The sequence below is a fragment of the Pteronotus mesoamericanus genome, unplaced genomic scaffold, assembly GCF_021234165.1.
Source record: "Pteronotus mesoamericanus isolate MK-2021 breed Mesoamerican mustached bat unplaced genomic scaffold, CSHL_Meso_final contig_311, whole genome shotgun sequence".
Taxonomy (NCBI): domain Eukaryota; kingdom Metazoa; phylum Chordata; class Mammalia; order Chiroptera; family Mormoopidae; genus Pteronotus; species Pteronotus mesoamericanus.
In genome coordinates, this window is record NW_026555132.1 from 1,650,162 (window position 1) to 1,670,613 (window position 20,452).

General features: G+C 44.0%; 1 protein-coding gene across 1 annotated transcript; it reads left to right on the plus strand.

The window, feature by feature from the left end:
• Positions 1-3,456: 3,456 nt before the first annotated feature.
• SLC20A1 (solute carrier family 20 member 1) lies at positions 3,457-17,726 on the plus strand. The gene is made up of 11 exons (XM_054575567.1): positions 3,457-3,611; positions 3,852-4,447; positions 4,596-4,736; positions 4,924-5,009; positions 9,503-9,599; positions 11,967-12,086; positions 13,493-13,762; positions 13,875-14,433; positions 14,975-15,160; positions 15,714-15,798; positions 16,611-17,726. The coding sequence occupies exons 2-11, from the start codon at positions 4,114-4,116 to the stop codon at positions 16,770-16,772; spliced, it is 2,040 nt and encodes a 679-aa protein (XP_054431542.1). The 5' UTR covers positions 3,457-3,611; positions 3,852-4,113; the 3' UTR covers positions 16,773-17,726.
• The last annotated feature ends 2,726 nt before the right edge of the window (positions 17,727-20,452 follow it).

The following is a 20,452-nucleotide window of genomic DNA, read 5'->3' on the forward strand; positions in this document are numbered from 1 at the left end:
TTACTTCTGAAGAGAGCATGTGCCCTGGCTTCCTGCCTCTTCTTACTGGGAAACTGGACAATCTTGGAGTCAGGTCTCCTAGAAACGCCCTTTTCTATTCTAACAGGATTTGAAGAGGTTTAATATTCAGGCTGTAAAAGCAACAGAGTTAATAAAAAATAAGGAGAAAAAAAGGGGAAGTAAATGTGTTAACCTAAGTGCAAATGGGAATTAACACCCAAGGGCATCACATTTGCCTTTACTTACTGACACCCAAGGAATAAGCACTTAGAAACTTGAACTTTGTTAGATTCCTCACTGGCTTAACTGCTGCTTCATCATCTGTGGATCAGTTACTTCATTTGTAAAATAAGGTAAAAGTGCATCAGAGGTGTATTGAGAATGTCACATAAGATAATACATGCTGAGCACCTGGAAAAATGCCCGGCACAATAGGCATACAATCATATTGCAGATATAGTTAGTACTACCTCATTCGTCTGAGACTGTAGCCAAGTAGAGGGCATGGTTAGAGAGCAGGCTGTTCTCGTCTCCTCAAAGGCTTTTGCCTTCTCCTCCATGGATAGTCTCCCCACCCTCTCCCTGCTCCCATCCAAGTCCTAATGGACAGCCTCTGAATTGCTTTTGATCTAGTCTGGCTCCACAGTGTTTGCATCTCCACCGAAGTTACCCTTCATCCAAGTAGACTATTTTCGGGGTGCTTACTTTATGCCCATCTTTGAAGTAAAAGGCAGAATGTAGACATCTTGGGGCTATTGCCACTGTTTAAGCTATTGTTTCATGCTCAACTAGCCATATATATTTTTCTATTATCTGGAGCCAAGTATACTTTTAAACATTTATTCTGAAACTTGCTTTACAGGTAGCCCCTCAGAACATGACTAACATACTTTCTTAATCTTTGACTATAAGCTATCGGGCAACAAAAGCAAATGAAAACATTTAGTTAAAGTCTACTCCTGTATATTAATTAAAAATTAAAATTCTAGCTTTTCAAAATATTAGGAACATTAAAATCACAAGGGCCTCAGCTATAGTAACACGAGTAGCAGAGCTGGTGGTCTGGCTTTACAGTCTATGTGTTTTATCTACTAGACCAAATGGCCTCACTGAAGTCCTAGAGAGTGTGCGCGAACACCTGGGTTCTAACATACCCTTAGGACCTCTGCCCTCTTTCCCATGTTCAGCCATAAGGTCAGAACCCAGTGTCATTGTGTGTGAACTTGTGGTCCTCGTACCTCCTCTTTTTTTTCTCACTTTCAAGGCACTGTAGCTTTTTTCCACAGGCGGAGCCCTGCTTCCCCCCTTGGGGAGGATGAAGGCATCCAGATCAAGGCTAGTCCAGGTCTCTAATGGCATTTCTCCCCAGGTGAGGTTGTAAGGACCCACCTCACTTCCCCTTTTTACTGGGATTGGCAGAGGCACTGAGTTGTCCAGAAGAAACGGTAAGATCATTCTGGAGCCTGAAGATGTGGACAGAATTCACTTGTAATGTAATGGGATTTCTGTTGAATCTCCCACTCCCTCAAACCTGCCCAAGGGGCTTGGATGATGCTCTCTCACCTGGATGGATCTTCATCTGGATGGATATTCACCTGGATGGATATTTGAATGGCTGCCCCACCACCTCACATAGCAGTTGACCAGCAAGTGTTTGACCAGCAAGTGTTTGCCAGCCAGGTTGGAGCTAACACCACAGATGTGCCAACTATGCTCATGGACAGAATGAAAAAAGATAATGGGGAGAGTTCCAGGCAATTTCCTTATAACCGCTTTGAAAATTGTTTTAAATGGCAGAACTCTGAGGACCTTTAACAGGTAAGTCCTTTTATTCAAGTTTTTCATAACCTTGAAATGAAATAGGGTGGTCCTGGCCCCTGTGGTTCAGTAGGTTGGACCATCGTCCTGTAACCAAAGGGTGGCAGCTTTGATTCCCAGTGAGGGTACATGCTCAGGTTGTGGGAGGATCCCCGGTTGGGATGTGTGCAGGGGGCAGCCAATGGTTTCTCACATAGATGTTTCTCCCTCTGCCTTCCCTCTCTGTTGAATGAGAATAAAATAAACATTAAAAAAAAAGTAGGGTGGCAGGAGGGGGGTGGATGCCAGAATTACATCTGAATTGCACCCCAGGTTCGGTGCTCCCAGAAATGCACTTTCTTCCTTGGGACATGGCCTTGGGACCTAAGGCTTTGTAAATTATGCATACAACTCCATTACAGGTACTCAGGTGGGGTTTATGCCTCCAAAGATGGCTCAGACATAGCAACGACTTAAAGATTTAAAGTATTTTCGTTTCTGCTCCTCAATATGCAGCTGCTAGAGATGGCAAGGGTAGGGGAAAGGCTCTAGAACATTCTAAGCACGGTTGGTCTTTCCGGTTCTCACAACAACCCTAAGAAGAGACCACATTATTCTCACATGGCATGACTGGTTGTATTAGTCTCAAGATGTAGGATGAAATGTCACCAAATGTGCAGAGCAAGTTTTATTAATGTGAAAACCAACTATAGAGCACACAGGGACCAGAAGTCAATATATATTCCGGGTGGGATGCAAAGAGAACATGCCCTTCCATACTCTTCTATATCTTAAAACAGGTATATTCAGTGAACGAGCAAAAACAGGAATTAGCATTTACCGAAAGCCCAGAGTTCCAGTCACATTCAAACATAGAGACAATGAATTCCCGCCACAAGGCAGGTACTTATCTCCAACAATTGCCACTCGGGAGGGCGCAGCCAAAGATTTGGGACTCGCTCGCGGTGACGCAGTACAGCGAGCAGGAGCCAGGACTGGACTCCGAAGCGGTGTCCTCCCCCGCACACCGCCGCGACGCTGAAATCTCAGGCTTTCGCGGGGGTCGGCGACCCGGGGCGTGCAGAGGGGGACCGTGCGCACTCGGGGACGGCTAGATTCTCGTGACTGTCTACTCTGCCTCCACCCGGTGCGCGACTGCGGCAGCGAAGCCAACGCGTGAGCGTCTCCCTCCTCTGCGGCGGGGCAGCGCCAGTCTAGCCAAGAGCATCACGGGGGCGACAAGGTGCAGGGACTGGACCCGCAGTGTCACCGACCAGAAATGGCCTCCAGATGCGGCCGGTTCCGGGTGCGCTTGAAGCGCGACTTCGGGCGCGGCCCGCTCCATAAACCGGAGCTTGCGGGAGAAGCCAGGAACAATCGTGGTCGCGGCCTCAACCACCCCGCAGTCGACCCCACCCCCAGTCACCCGGCAGCGTTGGGCACGGTAGCTCTCGGCCCTAGGAGTAGATCAGCTGCTGGTGGGGGCGTGGCCTCCACCACTCGACCAGCCAGAGAGTGTCGCCGCCGGGTTTTCCCGCTAAGGCAGCCCCGCCAGCCCCGCTGGCTGGCGTGAGTCACCGAGGGCGGAGCAGCAGGCTGGCTCGCGCGCGCGCGCGCGCGGCGGGTCACGTGGGCGGGCGCAGTCTATAAGATGCGGCGGCTGAGGGTGCCGTCAGGGTGATGGCTGCCGGCGTGGGCTGCTGGTTTTTCCTCTGCGGTCGCTGAGACCGCGCTGTTCCCTGAGTTCCCAACCCTTCCTGCCGTGTGCTAGCCGCTTGGACCTCCCTGTCCCCGCTCGGCCTTGGTCTCCTGTGGTGAGTGGGGCGCCGCGGTGACGGGCAGTCTCTCCGGGCGGGCGGGGTTCCGGCCTCGTGCTATACACCCCCACCCCGACCGCGGCCTTTTTGGCGGTCCCGGCGCGCGGGAGCAGGAGCGGCCTGTTCCGGTGTCCGCGGAGGGCGCGTGGGCGGGCTGTGGAGGGGCGCGCCACGTGCTGGCCGCGAGCCTTGCCGCGGGCGGTGGGCGTACGCCAGCTTGGTTTCTTGTCCCCTCAGGATGATCCCGCGTCCCCGCGCGTCCCCGCCATGGCCTTCCGCGCCACGCCGCTAGTGCCCCGGAGCCCGAGGCGTCCCGGACCACAGATAGCCGCGCGCAGCGTATAGCAGTGACCAGCCCGGTGTTTGCCGCAGTTTACAGTATTTAATTTTATATAATATATATTATTTATTAGAGCGTCTGTGATACCTCATACTCGTTCTGTTTACACGCCTGAAAGCCGCCCTGTAGTTCCTCTTAGTTAAGGCCACCGCTCTGGGGATGGCGACCGCCGCGACCACGCTGGTGGCCAGCACCGTGGCCGCCGGCCCGCTGGTGGACTACCTGTGGATGCTGATCCTGGGCTTCGTTATCGCCTTCGTTCTGGCCTTCTCCGTGGGCGCCAATGACGTAGCGAATTCGTTCGGCACGGCAGTGGGCTCGGGGGTGGTGACCCTGAAGCAGGCCTGCATCCTGGCTAGCATCTTTGAGACGGTGGGCTCCGTCCTGCTGGGAGCCAAAGTGAGTGAGACCATCAGGAAGGGCCTGATCGACGTACAGATGTACAACTCGAGTCAGAAGCTGCTCATGGCCGGCTCAGTCAGTGCCATGTTCGGTAAGTTCTGTGGCAAGTCGTCCTCTCCCTGCTGGGGGAGCAGATGCCTGTCCTGTACCTTTCACGTGAGACTGGACTGCACTGCATAATGGACTGCGTACATAATGGAATTTTGTCACTTAGTAAATAAAACTTGACTGTGTTTCAGGTTCTGCTGTGTGGCAACTAGTGGCTTCGTTTTTGAAGCTTCCCATTTCTGGAACCCATTGTATTGTTGGTGCAACCATTGGTTTTTCCCTTGTGGCAAAAGGGCAGGAGGGTGTCAAGTGGTCTGAACTGGTAAAAATTGGTAGGTTTAATTCAGAATGGCTTCTTAATTTTTATTCTTGGCATGTTGTATGGTATTATGTATGGGAGTATATTGTATAAAGGGTGGGGCACAGTAAAGTTCTGAAAATAGAATACTAAAATTCAAAGTGTGTTTTGGTTCCTGGTTTTCATTAGTTGACATTTGTTCTTAATATGTTCCATTCCAGTGATGTCTTGGTTTATTTCTCCGCTGCTTTCTGGTATCATGTCTGGAATATTATTCTTCCTTGTTCGAGCATTCATCCTTCGTAAGGTAATCTTTCTCTCCTCCCCTACCCGTCCCCCCCCCCCCCCCCCCCGCATCTTTTATGACCTTTAATGGGTCACGCTCAGTGACATTCAGACCAATAGCATTCTTGCAAATGTAGTTGATGGGTGTGTATGTGGCCTTGGAAAGTTGAAAAATTCTTTACGTTCTGTACACCTTTTATATGTTGCTATGTTCTCTGGGAAAAAAAGCAAGCATTTTATACCCTAAGAGGGCATTCAAGAGGGAGAATTGAATGAGTGTTGTGTTGTGCCAAGGAATAGGAGAGACTGGGAGTGGGAAATTAGGGAAATGTATTTAGAGTTGCTTTGTCTAACTAGATGCAGAGTATTACGTAATAGGATTTTTTAAAAAATTAAATGTATTGGGGTGACACTGGTTAATACGATCATACAGGCTTCGAGTGTACATTTCTATGATACTAGATCTGTATATTGCACTGTGTGCCCACCACCTGAAGTCCAACCATCTTCTGTCACCATATATCAGGCCCCGCTCCACCCCTACCCCCTCTCACTTTTCTCTGGCAACCACCACATTGCTGTGTCTGAGTTTTAGTTTTATATCCCACATATGAGTGAAGCAGATTGCTACTTTAAGCCACCATTGTGCAGACCATGTTGAATCATAAGATTGGGGTTCAACAAGTCACAATGTTCCCTGTGGCTTTTTCTTAGCGCCACTTAAATGGAGTAGTGTGGGTCTACGTAGTTAATTCAGTAGAGCTGATTATAACCTGTTATAAGCTTCCAGGCAGGGAGTCTACTTCTCACAGTGACTAAATTCGAATTTCTCAGGCTAGGTAAAAAGAACCAGTAAAGGTAGTTTTTGTTTTATTTTTCTTGGCCAGAAAAAAAATCCAGACAGCCATTTAATTTCCTGTGCACTTGAAAATCCTTTTCAGGGACCTGATAGCGTTTCTTTTATCAGCAAGTCTGATGCTGGCTCCAAAGTGGACAACAAAGGGTGTTGTCATTGGACTTAGTTACAGCAAGAATAAATGCGTTTTTCTGAGGAAACAAAGTTGTCCTTTTTTTTGAGGTGAATAGCTCTTAACTGTCCATTGTAAGTTTATAAAAATGCTCCTAAACTGTAGAAATCTGAGTGAAGGGAGATAGGTAGCTTAATCCTCCAGGGGTAAGAGTACGTTTAGACCCACTTGTTTGGTCCAGTTCTAGGCTTCTCTAGGGAAGGATTTGAACCTCTTCTCTATAGAAACTGTGACGGGTAAACTGATTCCTGATCACTATTTCCCATGGCATGGGTCTGGCAGAATAAAGCACTTTGGTACTTTGAAAACTTAAAACATTTGTGGCCTGGAATAATTTAAGAGGAAACAGTTGGTGCTTACTGACTCAAGAGTTTGGTACTATTTATGCAGCAAGCCGGTATGACTACGTCTACTTTTCCACTTTCCACACGTGATGCTTAAATTGGAGGCTTACCACTAGTCCCAGACCAGATGTTTTGGTATTCTCGTAGAGCCACACAGCTTCACACCAGAGAACCAGGAGAATTGATAGAGTGCCTTGTTGGGGATTCTGTTTATATAAAAGTTCTACACTAGATCTCTGTTGATTGATTATTGGGAAGCAGATGCATCTGATTCTGGAGTGGTTTGTGGGTCTCAGGACAAGAAAACTTGTCTTTCTGGAGAATGGTGGTACTCTGAGGTACATACAAAGAGTGATTTTGAGGTGTCTAGACCTCTTGTTTGAGGAATGCATATCAGGTGTTTTTGCCCCAGTTATTGAGAACTTCAGTTAGATATATTAACTTCTTGACTCTTTATTCCTTATTTGAGAATGAGGGCAGACATGATCAAGAATGATTGAAATAGTGTTTTAAAACAACATTAAGGATCTTCCTCATCTTTAACCCCTCCATCTTCCTGCCCTGGGGTACTTGTTCTTGCACATCCACTGTGTGTGCGATGTATCAATAACATGAATTTTCATAACATGAATTTTCAGGCAATGAGTGTGAATGATTCTCCTAGGTTAGGTTTTTAAATCTCAAGAAAACATTCTTAGACAAGTAACTTTTGGAGGTCCTGGCTGTTAAATCTTCCATCTTAAGATCTTGTTTTGGAAGTTGTCATTGAAATTGCTTTTTAAGAAGTTTCTATTCTCTAAATGTCTGTTCCAAGGGCATTGAGTAGTCTAGTAGGAAAAAACAGAATGGAGGTGAGATAGTTCTCTAAGGACTGGGGCAATAAACAGCAGTAGGGGAAGGGCAGGTTTTCCTGTTGAGCATTTAAATTATAGTCAAAGAAAGTGGGTCTTTCAGTAATCTGTCTTCTATTAGGAATCACATTGAATATGTCTAGGACATGTTTTCAAAGTCAGAGGAAGCTTTTTCTTTAGACAAAACTTACTGGAACATTCAGTATGTAAAATATAAACTATTCTGGTTAAAGATGGGGAGGTTATGGAGACCCCTTTCCTATCCCACATAAATGGATGATGAAACATCATTTCCAGGTAAAGTTTTAAGCGGGGGTTGGTATAAGAGGAATAAATGGTAATGGAAAAAATACAACAAAAGATAAGTTTAAAAAATTTTAAGGGAGTGTTAGATGGGTCATAGGGTAATAAGTATTTCATAAAATTGTTAGCTCTGGTTTTACCTCTTAGGAGTGATTGAGGACTTTGGAGTAAAAGAGAACTAATTGCTCAGGTTTTTCTGTTTTCCTAGACTTCTGTGAACCTTGACTTTTTAAAACCATGAGCCTGCCATTTATACTAAATTATTAGTAGTGTTACTACCTTTCCTATCTCCAGGTAATTTATTACTGGTTATCTTAGAATATGTAATTGTGCTATACAGAAAAATAAACAAATGCATGGGCTACTTCCTCTTTGATCAGCCAGTTACAGTTTGATTTGATACCAAAATACCAAATATTATTTGAAAATCTGTTAAGAGAGGTCTCTACTTAAATTTATAGAATATAGAATCCGAATGGGTTTTGATTGGGGCAGGGGTCTTAACTTCCTTGGAGAGTTTTCTTAACACCATGGATAGTTCTTAAAAGAAAAATGCATACACACCTCAGGTTCATAACCTATCAACTACCTTTGGGGTGGGACCCACATTGTTGAGTTGCTCCGGGATGCTTTAACAGTACCTAGGTTCTATAGTTTGTTTTCATCTTGGCTATTTATTAGTAGGTAGGGGAGCTAAAACTCTAGAGTGCTTTTCAGTGAGGGCCCATCTCTGCTAATGTGGAGTGGCACCTTTACTTTTCTTGTTTCATTGATCTTAAGCCACTGCCTCCCTCTTCCCAGTGTATTGTTTAGCCTTGCTGGAAGCTTTGGATCACTCTTGGGTCTTTCCCTCTGTCTCTTCCTCCCCAAGATTTTCCATTGCATTGTGATCAAGATAGCAGCGGGCATTTAGGCTAACATCTTTATAGTTTAGCCTTTCCATGTGTTCAGATCCATGCTCTTCATTAAGTATTTCCCTATAGAATTAATACACATTTGTTGTAAGTGGAACTCTTATCTCCAGTCACACTGGCCTCTTTGCTGTTCCTTAAATACTTCAGTTTTTGCCTCAGGGACTTTGCACTTGCTGACATCTTGTTTGGAATGTCCTTCCTCCTGCCCCCCACCCCAGGTACCCTAGGTGTATACATGCTTGTCGACTTACACATTTGTGTCTTTGCTTCGCTGATACTCCCACACGCACACACCCCTTCTTGAATTAAAATGCCTTCTTTCTTCCATTACTGCCCCCTTACCCTTTTTTATACAATTAGTCAGTACTTTATATTATCTCTTGTTATAATGTAATTGTTAGTTCTTTGAGAGCAGGACCTTTGTCTCAATCAGTTCTGTATTTTAGTACCCAGGATAGTGCTTGGCATAGTCTGTTGAATGATGAGTAATCTAGTGCATGATTGGTTATTTTAGCACTTTGATAAATCATTAACAATAGTGTATTTATTAGATGTCTAGATAAGGTGGTTGTTAATAGATATATTCTGCATACTGTGTTTTTAAGAAATGCAGGTATAAAGTTAGGTAAGGAATGTTCTGACATCTCATGGTCTGCCTCTTGACATGTCTTATAAATGTCTAGTATACCTTCAGGTGTGTGCTCAGATTTACATCTGGACAACAGATACCTTAGAACCCTGGGTGTTGAAACCGATGTTTTGGGACATTGCCTGCCAGTCACTGGTATAAGTAGTCTTGTTAAAAAACTGGGCAAAAAAACCCAACAAACAAAACAAACAAAAAACCCCCCCCCAGAGAACCAAACATAAACTTAAATTCAGGTAGATATAGGTCAGCCTTGATGGCCAGACTTCTAGGAGCAGATGTAGGAAAAGCCCAACTGGCTTTGGGAACTAATGTGAAGAAACAGTTATTGGCACCAGAATTCCTGACCCTGCCCTTTTACAGGACTCTGTAGGCATGGGTTAATTTTCGCAACTTACTAAGGTACTTAATCTTAATGTTATTTTACAGGCAGATCCAGTTCCTAATGGTTTGCGAGCTTTGCCAGTTTTCTATGCTTGCACAATTGGAATAAACCTGTTTTCCATCATGTATACTGGAGCACCTTGTAAGTACATATCAAAATATTTAGATGTAAATTTAAAGTTATTTAAAAAACTTGCATTAAATGCCCAATTTACCCCTTTTTGCTTTACAGGGCTGAAATCTCCTAGAAGGTGGCTGGCCTGCACCCATTTCAGAAGGCTGCAGGCTAGTGTATGCTGAGTTAACCTAGATAGTTTTTCAACCAAAGAGACCTGCTCAGATTCTAAATCACTACAGACCTTTACTCTTTAGTCTTCACAGGACCCAAGATAATACGGTCTTCTCCCTCCTTTTCTCCTATCTATGCTAAAAATACTGGCATTGGTACTGGCCTCAACTGCCAACTGCTGAAGAGTCCTTAGTTATAGCTGGTCTCCAGTAATCAGCCATTTAGCACTGGTGTGCTGGATATTCTCATTTTTCTCTCCCAAATGGAGCTACTTTTGTTTTTAAGTACTAAATTTACTCCCCTGAACCTGCTTGAATGAGAAGAGTTGGGATGTTTAACACCTGGTCTAAGTACTCGTGGAAGAAGAATTCTTGCAGCTAAGAGGAAGAGTAATTTGTGAGAATGTAAAGATTGGAATGCTGATTACTTTATGTTGGGGCTAAGGCAATTTATGGGTTAAATTACGATACGTGTTTAATGTAGCAACTGAAAAAGATTGGCAACTTATAACTTGTCCAGAGGGCAAGGCAGTGACCTGCCTTGATCAGCTCAGTTGTGCTGTCTGGATTAATTTGATGTGAGGATCTTTGACCACTAAGTGCCCTTGATCTTTTGACTGATGCACTGGAAGAAATACGTGTATGTTGTTGGCCCAGGACACACTTGCATGTAGCGAGGAAGGAGGGGAAGGGAACTGGAAGAGTATCTGGAAACTACATGACCTTACAGTGTTCTGTGCACTCATATTTTCAAGTATTTCTTTTTAATTCTTTTTAAAAATACATGTCGTGGCCCACTAAATTGATTTCATTTTTGACTAATGGGTTACCTCACTGAAGTAACATCACTAATCAAAAATGGAGTTAGCTAAGTATATTTAACCTTTGCCTTTATTCTTGTAATAGGAGAGAAAATGGACAGCCTTATGCAAAGAAAAGCTTGCATGCAGCATTTCCATCCTGTTTTAAATTGGGGTCTTCATGCTAAACTAAGAAGTCTCCTGAGAGGCTCTAAATACTGGTGTTTTATGTAGTGGCAGCAAAGCTCACAGTTTATGAAGTTAGAAACTACACTTCATATCATTTTTGAAAAGAGAACTTGGATACTTTTGTTTTGACCTTTGTGGTTTATTCACAAAAAAACAGTCTCATTTCCTCTTTTTGACTTGGAATATGGGCAAATTTAAATTGTGTTGGAAATAGATTGAATTTCATGGGAATTTAGTTTGTATGACTTAACTGCATGATCAAGCTTGAAAGCAGGAATTAAAATGAAAATATCATGGTCACTATTAAAACTTGCATTTTGAAGGGTGCTCAATTTACACTTGATTTTTAACCAATAATCATTTTGGGGGTGCCAGAGAATTTCTCTTTTTTTAATAAGTAATTTAATTTCTAATAAGCAAAAGAAAGCAGAAAAACCATAGTAACCAAGCTCTTGGATAAACTAGAAATCATAACATCTTTAGGCTTAAGTAAAATTCTATGTTGTTTTGCTTTTGTTATTAATAATACACTTGGAGCCTATTGGCATTTCAGTGCTAAGCAAATGGTGACTAATATTATGATGCTTGAGCGTTAGGAAAAGTAGGCGAGTTTCTAAGATACAGCTTATGAGTGAAACTACCGCTAAACTATTTTCTTTTTGTGAAGGACAGCCCTTCGAACTGTTCTAATCTTCTGATAATATCCTTGGTATTTGTATCTTAGTTTGATAGTGACTCTAAGAGATAATCTTGTTAAAGGATTTTGCTGGAGGCTTGTACAAAGGCTGTGACAACTTCAGAGAAGATTACATTAGTGTGACAAATGTGACTGTGGGCACCCTTCCTATGAAATACGCACAACCACCATCTGGAGGCTGTGGAGTGGGGTGGTTCCATTTTTTTCATAACTAGTTGTAGATTCTCAGAGTATAGTAATCCCCACCATCGTCTAAGGCAAAGAAAGGAAAAAAGCTAGTTCCTGAAGGATCTTGGGAAACGTCAGTCTAGCAGGTGTTTAAAGTGGGCCAGACTGGTGTGGGTTTCAGGTGAAGACTGGATTTTCCTCCTGTCCGTACAGCCATGAGCACAGTAGATCCTGTGGACCCGAGGCTGGCAGCCACTGTAAGGGTGTGGGGCTGGCTAGGGGAACTTGAGTCCCCACAGGAGGGTTTACACACTGTTGCAAGGGCTGTAGCCCTGGGGTTTTCAAGATGCACCATTTTATCTCCTAGTGCTGGGCTTTGACAAACTTCCTCTGTGGGGTACCATCCTCATCTCGGTGGGATGTGCAGTTCTCTGTGCCCTTATCGTCTGGTTCTTTGTATGTCCCAGGATGAAGAGGAAAATCGAACGTAAGTAACATATTGTAGCAAAAAATTTAACTTGTAATATTGTGCTTATTACGTTTTGTTTGGCCACCTATACAAATCCCCTGTTTGATAGATTGGCAAAGTCAGGAATTTTAAATGGGTATTTGAGGATGTGGGTTTATTGTCCAAAGTATGTTCTTATTGACTTAAAATGACATGAGAGTGGTCAGAAATGATGATGTACCTATGCTTTGGACCCAAGCTAGATCTTTATTATTTTACTGTACCTTGATCAGTTGCCAGTGATAGACAAATAAAGACTTTGTAGCCTACATTAAGTGAGAATACTTAAGAACACTTAAGGGTACCTTAATGAAAAATATGGGGCAGGTACAAAATATTTGAAACATTTCCCTAATTACTTATGTGTGTAACTTCAGATTTGGACATTCAAGGCTGTGGCTGATGTATAGATCTGAATTTACAATTCTCAGAAGTGTAGCACAAATTCTAGAGGTGAACATTTTCAAGCATCATTTAGGCAGCACATTACTACACATAGTATTGTAGTGTAATTAAGCACCAAATAAATTTTGGTTAGTAACAGTGTTAAATGTTGAATTTTTTCGCTATAACTGCTCTCTGCCCTTCTCACTTGCAAATGGTTTAGTTTGCTCTTTGGAAGGGAGGCAGCCCAGGTCGCAGTGGCCTTGGGAGCAGTGCTGTGTCATGCGTCTGCACGGAGGCGGCTGCACGGAGGCGCCTGAGTGCACAGTGGGAGCGGGACTCTCGGGACTTGCTGACCTCGTTTCCCCTCAGTCTGGGAGAAGATGATACAAGTCACACTAATGTTATATATCCTAGTCTGTAGCTTGACTGATGCCTGAATGAGCATGTAAACATGCTGGGCGTTGGCATGGTAGGCAGAAAGTACTCCTACGTGGTTGTGGAATTTCGAATCATAGGCATATCTCTGCTTTATAGAAGTGGAAATTAAAGATGTCACCTTAAGTTTCCTGCAGTGAGCATGTTGCTTTACCTGAACTCATGAAGGGGATTTTGGGGGAATTCCTTTTTTAAAAACATGAACTAGATAAACAGTCCAAAGTTTTAAGCCTTTACCAGGCCTGGTTTGAGTTACCTTTCACTACAGAATCGGCTGGCAGGGAGCTAAGCATGGTTTAAATATGAAGGGTTTGTAGAGAGCAAGGCACAAGACACTGTGGTCCTTTACCCAAAGACTTTGTAACCCCTGATGCCAGGTGTCTTGCATTGCTGATTTCCTTCCAAGAAATAAGATGTGGCAAGTACAACAGACAGGAAGGTTATTCTGAGGTTTTACTGCAGTTTACATATTTCGAGACGGATTTTTTTTTGAGGTGGAGAAAGTGGAGATTGTGAAACAAGTTGGTTTGGTCAAAACCAAACAAAAACCCCTTGTTTTCTAGGAGAAATAAAGTCTAGTCCTTCAGAAAGTCCCTTAATGGAAAAAAAGAATAGCTTGAAAGAAGACCATGAAGAAGCAAAGTTGTCTCTCGGTGATGCTGAAACCAGGAGTCCCATTTCTGAGACAGGGCCTGCCGCTGTGCCCCTGCGGGCTGTGGTGGAAGAGAGGACCGTCTCCTTCAAGCTGGGAGACTTGGAGGAAGCGCCGGAGCGAGAGCGGCTTCCCAGCGTGGACCTGAAAGAGGAAACCAGCCTGGACGGGGCCATGAACGGTGAGTGGAATTTCTTGGGTGGGGAAATAGTTTCACTTTTCTGCTGGTGTGGAGGCTCACTGTTGGGTCCTGATGCTCTTTGTGTTGAGTGTTACCTTTTGTTCTTGACCAGGTGCAGTGCAGCTGCCGAATGGGAACCTTGTTCAGTTCAGCCAGACTGTCAGTAACCAGATCAACTCCAGTGGCCACTACCAGTATCACACGGTGCACAAGGACTCTGGCTTGTACAAGGAGCTGCTGCACAAGCTGCATCTCGCCAAGGTGGGCGACTGCATGGGAGACTCTGGCGACAAACCCTTGAGGCGCAACAACAGCTACACTTCCTATACCATGGCGATTTGTGGCATGCCTCTGGATTCATTCCGTGCCAAAGAAGGTGAGCAGAAAGGCGAGGAGATGGAGAAGCTGACGTGGCCAAACACGGACAGCAAGAAGCGAATTCGAATGGACAGTTACACCAGCTACTGCAATGCTGTGTCTGACATTCACTCGGCCTCGGAGATGGACATGAGCGTCAAGGCAGAGATGGGCCTGGGCGACAGGAAGGGCAGCGGCAGTTCTCTGGAAGAGTGGAACGACCAGGACAGGCCAGAGGTGTCTCTCCTCTTCCAGTTCCTGCAGATCCTCACCGCCTGCTTTGGCTCCTTTGCCCATGGTGGCAATGATGTCAGGTCAGTGACTTCGTTTTTGCATCGCTCCTTCTGTTACTTGCTGCTTATGTTTTTATAAGGCTGTGCTTGTGGCTGTGGTGCCTGTACCATCTGTGGGAGTCTGAGTAATCTAGGTAGGATGAGCCCCAGAGAAATTTTTGTGGATGAACAACACAGATAATGCTTAGAGAAGCCTTTTTGTCTGTGGAGGTGGGACCCAGTTGTTTGATAAGAAATTTGGGGATGTAAGATGGAAAACTTACATTAATTCCCTGTGGGGTGAGTTTGTAGGCCATTGGCCTTGGTTCTGTGGTTCACGAACTGTTGTTGGAGCCTGCGGCTGCCTCAGGCGCCCTGTGGGAAGGCAGGCCCCACAGGCGAGGTGCCCCTCAGAGCACCTCTTCCTTCTCTTCCGTGCATGGGTTCTGTTCCTTTCCTGTGAAGCAGGCCTGTGTGCTAGGTGAGTCTCAGGCTTCACTCAGGACAGCTAGTAAGTTACTCAGCAAACTGGAGCTTGTCATTTCTGCCTGAAAAGTTCTCTCTGCCTTCATTTTTCTTTCAGCAATGCCATTGGCCCTTTGGTTGCTCTGTATCTGGTTTATGAAAAAGGAAATGTGTCCTCAGAAGAACCCTCTCCGATATGGCTTCTACTGTATGGTGGTGTTGGGATCTGTATTGGTCTGTGGGTCTGGGGAAGGAGAGTCATCCAGACCATGGGCAAAGATCTGACGCCGATCACACCCTCTAGGTAAGCTGGATGCGCGGGTCTGGTTCCTGAGGTACACGGTGCTGTGTGGTGCTGCCACATAAGTCATTCTTTAGGTGAAGTAACTAGTTTGTAGAAGTTCTTGATGTTTTTGTCGCTGTGAACTTTTTAGATTTTACTTACTATCTGGCCCTTAAATCTAATTTTGCTCAAATATTTACTCAACTCCAGTGGTCTCACAACAGAATAACCTTTTTTGAGGAACGTAGGTGTGCTAAGAGTGAATTGCTGTGTATATTCAGCTTTTGTTTTATTTGGGAGCCAAGACTGACCTTTACCAAATTCTTTAAAATAAAGGGTAAATGTTTTTAATGGGCTGCCAGAAAACCTTAAAATCTCAAACATTAGACAAAAGGGAGAAGAGAAGTCCTATGGACTGATTGAAAGTAGATTTTAAGAGTTCCAGCAAATTAAAGAGGTCCATGGAGGCTTGTCACTGAGTGGGACACAGCAAGATGGCATTAATTTTGAGGTAGTGTTAGCTTATCCAGAAAGTCAGTTTCATCCTTGACACGTCATCTCTTTGTGTCCACAGTGGCTTCAGTATTGAGCTGGCATCCGCCCTCACTGTGGTAATTGCATCCAACATTGGCCTTCCCATCAGCACAACACACTGTAAAGTAAGTGTAATGTCATGTGGTCTCTGTCATTTGAATGGTTCTGGTAATATGTAGGCTTTTCTCCCTTCCTTGGTACCTTGGTTTAGAAAGATTTATGCAGTGGAATGTTGACGAGTGGCAAGTTTAGGATATGTGTCAAGAATGTAAAGGCTCACGTTTTAGTTTCTCGTGCCTGTTACTCTTACAGAGGCAGATAATACATATTCTCCCCAAATGATTCAGAAGTCCTTTCATGTGGAGCCAGCAAGTCTATGAGGCCTGCAGGACAGTTGAAGGGCAGTTTATTTAGAGCCTGTTGGGACTGAAGCACTGATACGTATTGAGCCCTAAGCCTGCGTGGTGACCATATAGTAACTTCAGGGACAGGAAGAAAAACTTCCCTAAGAGGAGAATTTAAGTTGGCTCATCATGGAGCCTGTGAGTCATCCTTTTCTTTCAGGATCTCTTCCCAGGCGATTGGCTATTAGGTCTAATGTCAGCCTCCCGCTAGAATGATCTTTGGAAAACCTACAACTTAAAGTAACTTGTAAAGTACCTAATTATTATTAGTGCAGTTCATTAAATTCCAGTAGCTCAGAAGGGAAAAAGGAAGCGTTCTTTTCCTATTATATTTTGCCCCAGGTAACAAATTTAATGATGTGGCTTTTATGTTTCATCCTCCCATGAGGAATCTTAACCTCTTACAAACCAGCTTTCATGGGCTTGGTCTGACTCAGCAGTCTGGGGTTCTTTACCTACCTTAGGTCATGTGTCTCTTTACCAGATCACCACTGGCACTTAGTAACCAGTTCCTTTGCTTGTTTTCCTCCTAGGTGGGCTCTGTTGTGTCAGTTGGCTGGCTCCGATCCAAAAAGGCTGTTGACTGGCGACTTTTTCGCAACATTTTCATGGCCTGGTTTGTCACGGTCCCCATTTCTGGCATAATCAGCGCTGCTATCATGGCGGTCTTCAAATACATCATCCTCTGGCCCTGACCAGTGTGGCTCGGTTGGGCGTTGTCCTGCAAAGCAAAAGGTCACCAGTTCGATTCCTGGTCAGGGCACATCCCTAGGTTGCAGGTTCGGTCCCTGCCTGGGGCGCGTGAGAGAGGCAACCCATCAGTGTTTTCTCTTTCACATTGATGTTTTCTCCCTCTCTTTCTCTCTCCCTTCCCCTCTCTCTAAAAAATAAATTAAAAAAAAATGTCATCCTCTGAGCGGGAAGCTATTTGAGATGAGAACTGTGCCATTGTTTGGGCCACCTTAACATTCCTGCTCCTCTGAATGACTGCAGTGTTTCAGGAGACCCAGGACAATCTTTAAAATTTGGGAGCTGTGAGAAGTGTTACTTGTGCTTCAATTGCTTTTGTGCTAAATACGACTTGTCTCAAAATTACCTATTTAAATAGCCAGGTTTCCACTGGTTTCTATTGGCTGCGACTTCCTGTACATATTTATCTACTTTTTGTACCCAGCTTCAATTCCATTATGTTCTAAGGAAGATAACTTGTGATTTTTTTTTTTAAATGCCATTCAGAGCCATTTGACAGAGTGTGCTCTGCTTGGTGGTGTCACCAGCTTCTGCCCGAACACGCACAGGGACTTAACAACTAAAACGTATCTGAAGCTTCCCTTGTAGCCTTTTAGACAAATAGTCATTTGCACTCTGCCCTCCTGTTGGCAGTGGCGGGTTCTGCTGGCGTTTGTGGAAACTTGCAAAGGGATGAGGTTCTTGGGCACAGTGAGACTTTAAATTAGTAACTTCTTTGCAACCAGTTTATGGACTGACTGCTTTGAAGAAGTAAGAAGAAAAGCCTCTGGCAGTCGTGGTTGTTTCTTTAAGATTCCTGGCAGTGTGGGATGGATGAATGAAGTGGAGTGTGAACTTTGGGCAAGTTAGATGGGACAGCCTTTCATGTTCATCTGTCTACCTCTTAACTGAATAAAAAAGCCTACAGTTTTTAGAAAATTTGTTCTCGTGGTTTTTGTTTTATGTGAAGCATCGGGGTTCCTCCTGATCAGTTGATCTTGGGCCATTAGCAGTGAGACCTACACCCAACTTCAAGTTCTTCACTCCTCCCTGTTACGGTTCCTGTGATCTCAGGATATATGACATCCACCATGGGGACTAAATGGAAATGTGGCATTTTTCCCTTTAAACCATTTTTTAAAAAACAATTTTCCAATTATAGTTGGCATTCAATGTTACATTAGTTTCAGGTGTATTCATTTTTTTCTTTAAATAGCACAGCCTAGACATTTTCACATTGGCATGTACAGAGATACTCACTTTTTAACATCCACAAAGTTTTCCTGTTTGGACTATTTTATGATTGTTTCTAGCTTTGCTATTAACAAAAAATGCTCAGATATGTGTGTGCGTGCGTGCGTGTGTGTGTGTGCATGTGTGTGTGCGCGTGCATGCTTCATTTAAAAATCCTCAGTGTTGGGTTCTTCAGTCCTGACCATTACCTCTTTAACCCTTGGTCAGAACTCTTAGTGGAAAGTGTTGCTTTGCACACGAGGCTGATGGTTCCTGCCCCAAGAGCTGGTTTTAAGAAGGTGTTTTTGGCAACCAGTCTAACAAGGATAAGGTTCTGCCTGCCTGACCTGTGCCTGAGGGATTAGACCACTGGTTGGGGACATGCCATGTAGTTGCTCAGTAAGTGTTTATCAGGCCCTGCACCAAGCTGTTACACACATTTAGCCCTTGAGACCTGCATGGGTCTCATCCTTATTTTACAGATGATGAAAGAGACCTGGAGACTATCTTTTACAATGTATTTTAGCAGAAAGTGGACATTAGTTTTAGTCTTTGGAACTGGCTAGTGGTAGCCTGTGGCTGTATTTGAGGAAGGAAGTGGGCTGTAGTAAAGGGGAACCTGGTGCTACGCCCAAAACTGAGGGTTCTGGAGGAGACAGAGCCTCTGAGCTTTGGTACTGGTTTCCTCTCCTGGAGCCATAAGACTTTACACAGTCCAGACCCTGTCTACCCTATGTATGATTAAATGAACAGTAATCTTCCTCACCATCTTCCCTGTGGCTCTGGAAAGGACAGCTGGGAAAATACTAGAACCAAGGCTGTGAAGAGCACTTAGATCTGGGGGAGAGGAACCCCAACAACAAGGGAGAGACCAGAGGAAGTGTTTCTACATAAGAGTGATTATCTGCCATGGCTGGGGACACGTGCTGGTGGGAATCCTCACCTATTTTTCTTCCGTACAGATAACTGCTTTTTTAAAACCATCCCCCTCTAAAAAAAGTTTTGTCTTTTTTTTTTTTTTTTAAAGTGAAGGTTATATGTGTGCATATTAAGTAATCAACAAGGCTTTTAATAACAATGGGTCTGCCACTACCATTTTAGACTTTTGTAAGGCACCCACTTGCAGCCCTGGTTACCTCTGTGTCTCAGTGAACTTCAGTCTCCCCTTGCACAGTCACAGACCCTAACTTCCCACCTTCACTGTATAACTGGGTCTTAGTTTTGGTAAGATCGATATTCTGAATATTCAAAAAGGGCTGAGCTGCTGAGTCATACAGTGACTATACTGTGATCACTTCTGACATTTTGTTTTTTCTTCAGTAAGTTATCTTTGTTGTTGTTGATACTACCACTGATTCATCTCAAAGCTCCACTGGTTGTCTAATTTTGCCTTAGGACCATCACAAACGACAAGAATGAGCTCCGTCACTTAAAGAAGCCCCACTCACAGCTTCTCGTGCTCTAGGCTAGACAAATTGCACACCTGCGTCCTAAAAGCTTATCATACTGGGGATTTCTTTTACCTCCTTTGTTAAATGTCCCATTTCCTGTAGCCTGTTTTTCTTTTCTCTCTCTCTTTTTTTTTTTTTGTTTATGCCCTTGTTTTTGTGGAGAATACCCTTCCTTGCACCTTCCTGAGAAGAAGGGGAGAATTTTTTCTGAGACCTTGTGCATCTGAAATATATTTTTTATTTTATCTTCACATTTAATTGACAATTTGAGTATTGGGTCTAGGTTGGAAGTAATTTCCCTTCAGAGTATTGATGGCACTGCATTAAGTGCCACTGTGAAAATTTGAGTCCTTCCTGATGGCTGTGTGTGTGACCCACTTCTCTTGCTGGAAGCTTGTTGGGATAGTCACTCTTTAGTGTTAGAAACCTGGCAGTGAAATTTGTTTATATTTCAATGGACCAAGTACTTCACTCCTTTGAAGCCCAGAAATTAACATCCTTCAGTTCCAGGAGTTTCCTGAATTACTTTAGTATCCTCCACACCTTTCTTTTTCTTTCTTCCTTATTTTTTTTTTTAAAGCTTTTAAAACTGTTGAACTAGTCCTCTAATTTCCTAGGTGTTTTTTGCTCATTGCATTTTTGTTTCTCTGACCTCGTCCTTTATGTCCTATTTCGTGGATGCAGTATTTCTTTTTTTGGAAAATATTAATGATAATTTTGATTTGTTAAAACACTATTTTTCACTCCTGCTTTTTGCTGTGATCTGTGTCATGCCAAAGGCTTTCCTTGGCTACATCATTTTCACATTTAAGAGCGGACTGTAATGCTGGTGGGAAACTCAGTGCATGGGAGGCATTGCTGAGACTAGGGAGCCTTTGTTTCAGGCAGTGGTTCTCAACTAGGTGTGATTTTTGTTCCCCTGCCCCCCAGGATATGTGGCAATATTGAGAGTTTTGGTTGTC

Coding starts and splice junctions, on each gene's coding strand:
- SLC20A1 (XM_054575567.1), top strand. CDS start 4,114: ATGGCGACCGCCGCGACCACGCTGGTGGCCAGCACCGTGGCCGCCGGC. Junction 13,763..13,874: donor CCTGGACGGGGCCATGAACG/GTGAGTGGAATT, acceptor GTTCTTGACCAG/GTGCAGTGCAGCTGCCGAAT. Junction 14,434..14,974: donor CATGGTGGCAATGATGTCAG/GTCAGTGACTTC, acceptor TTTTTCTTTCAG/CAATGCCATTGGCCCTTTGG.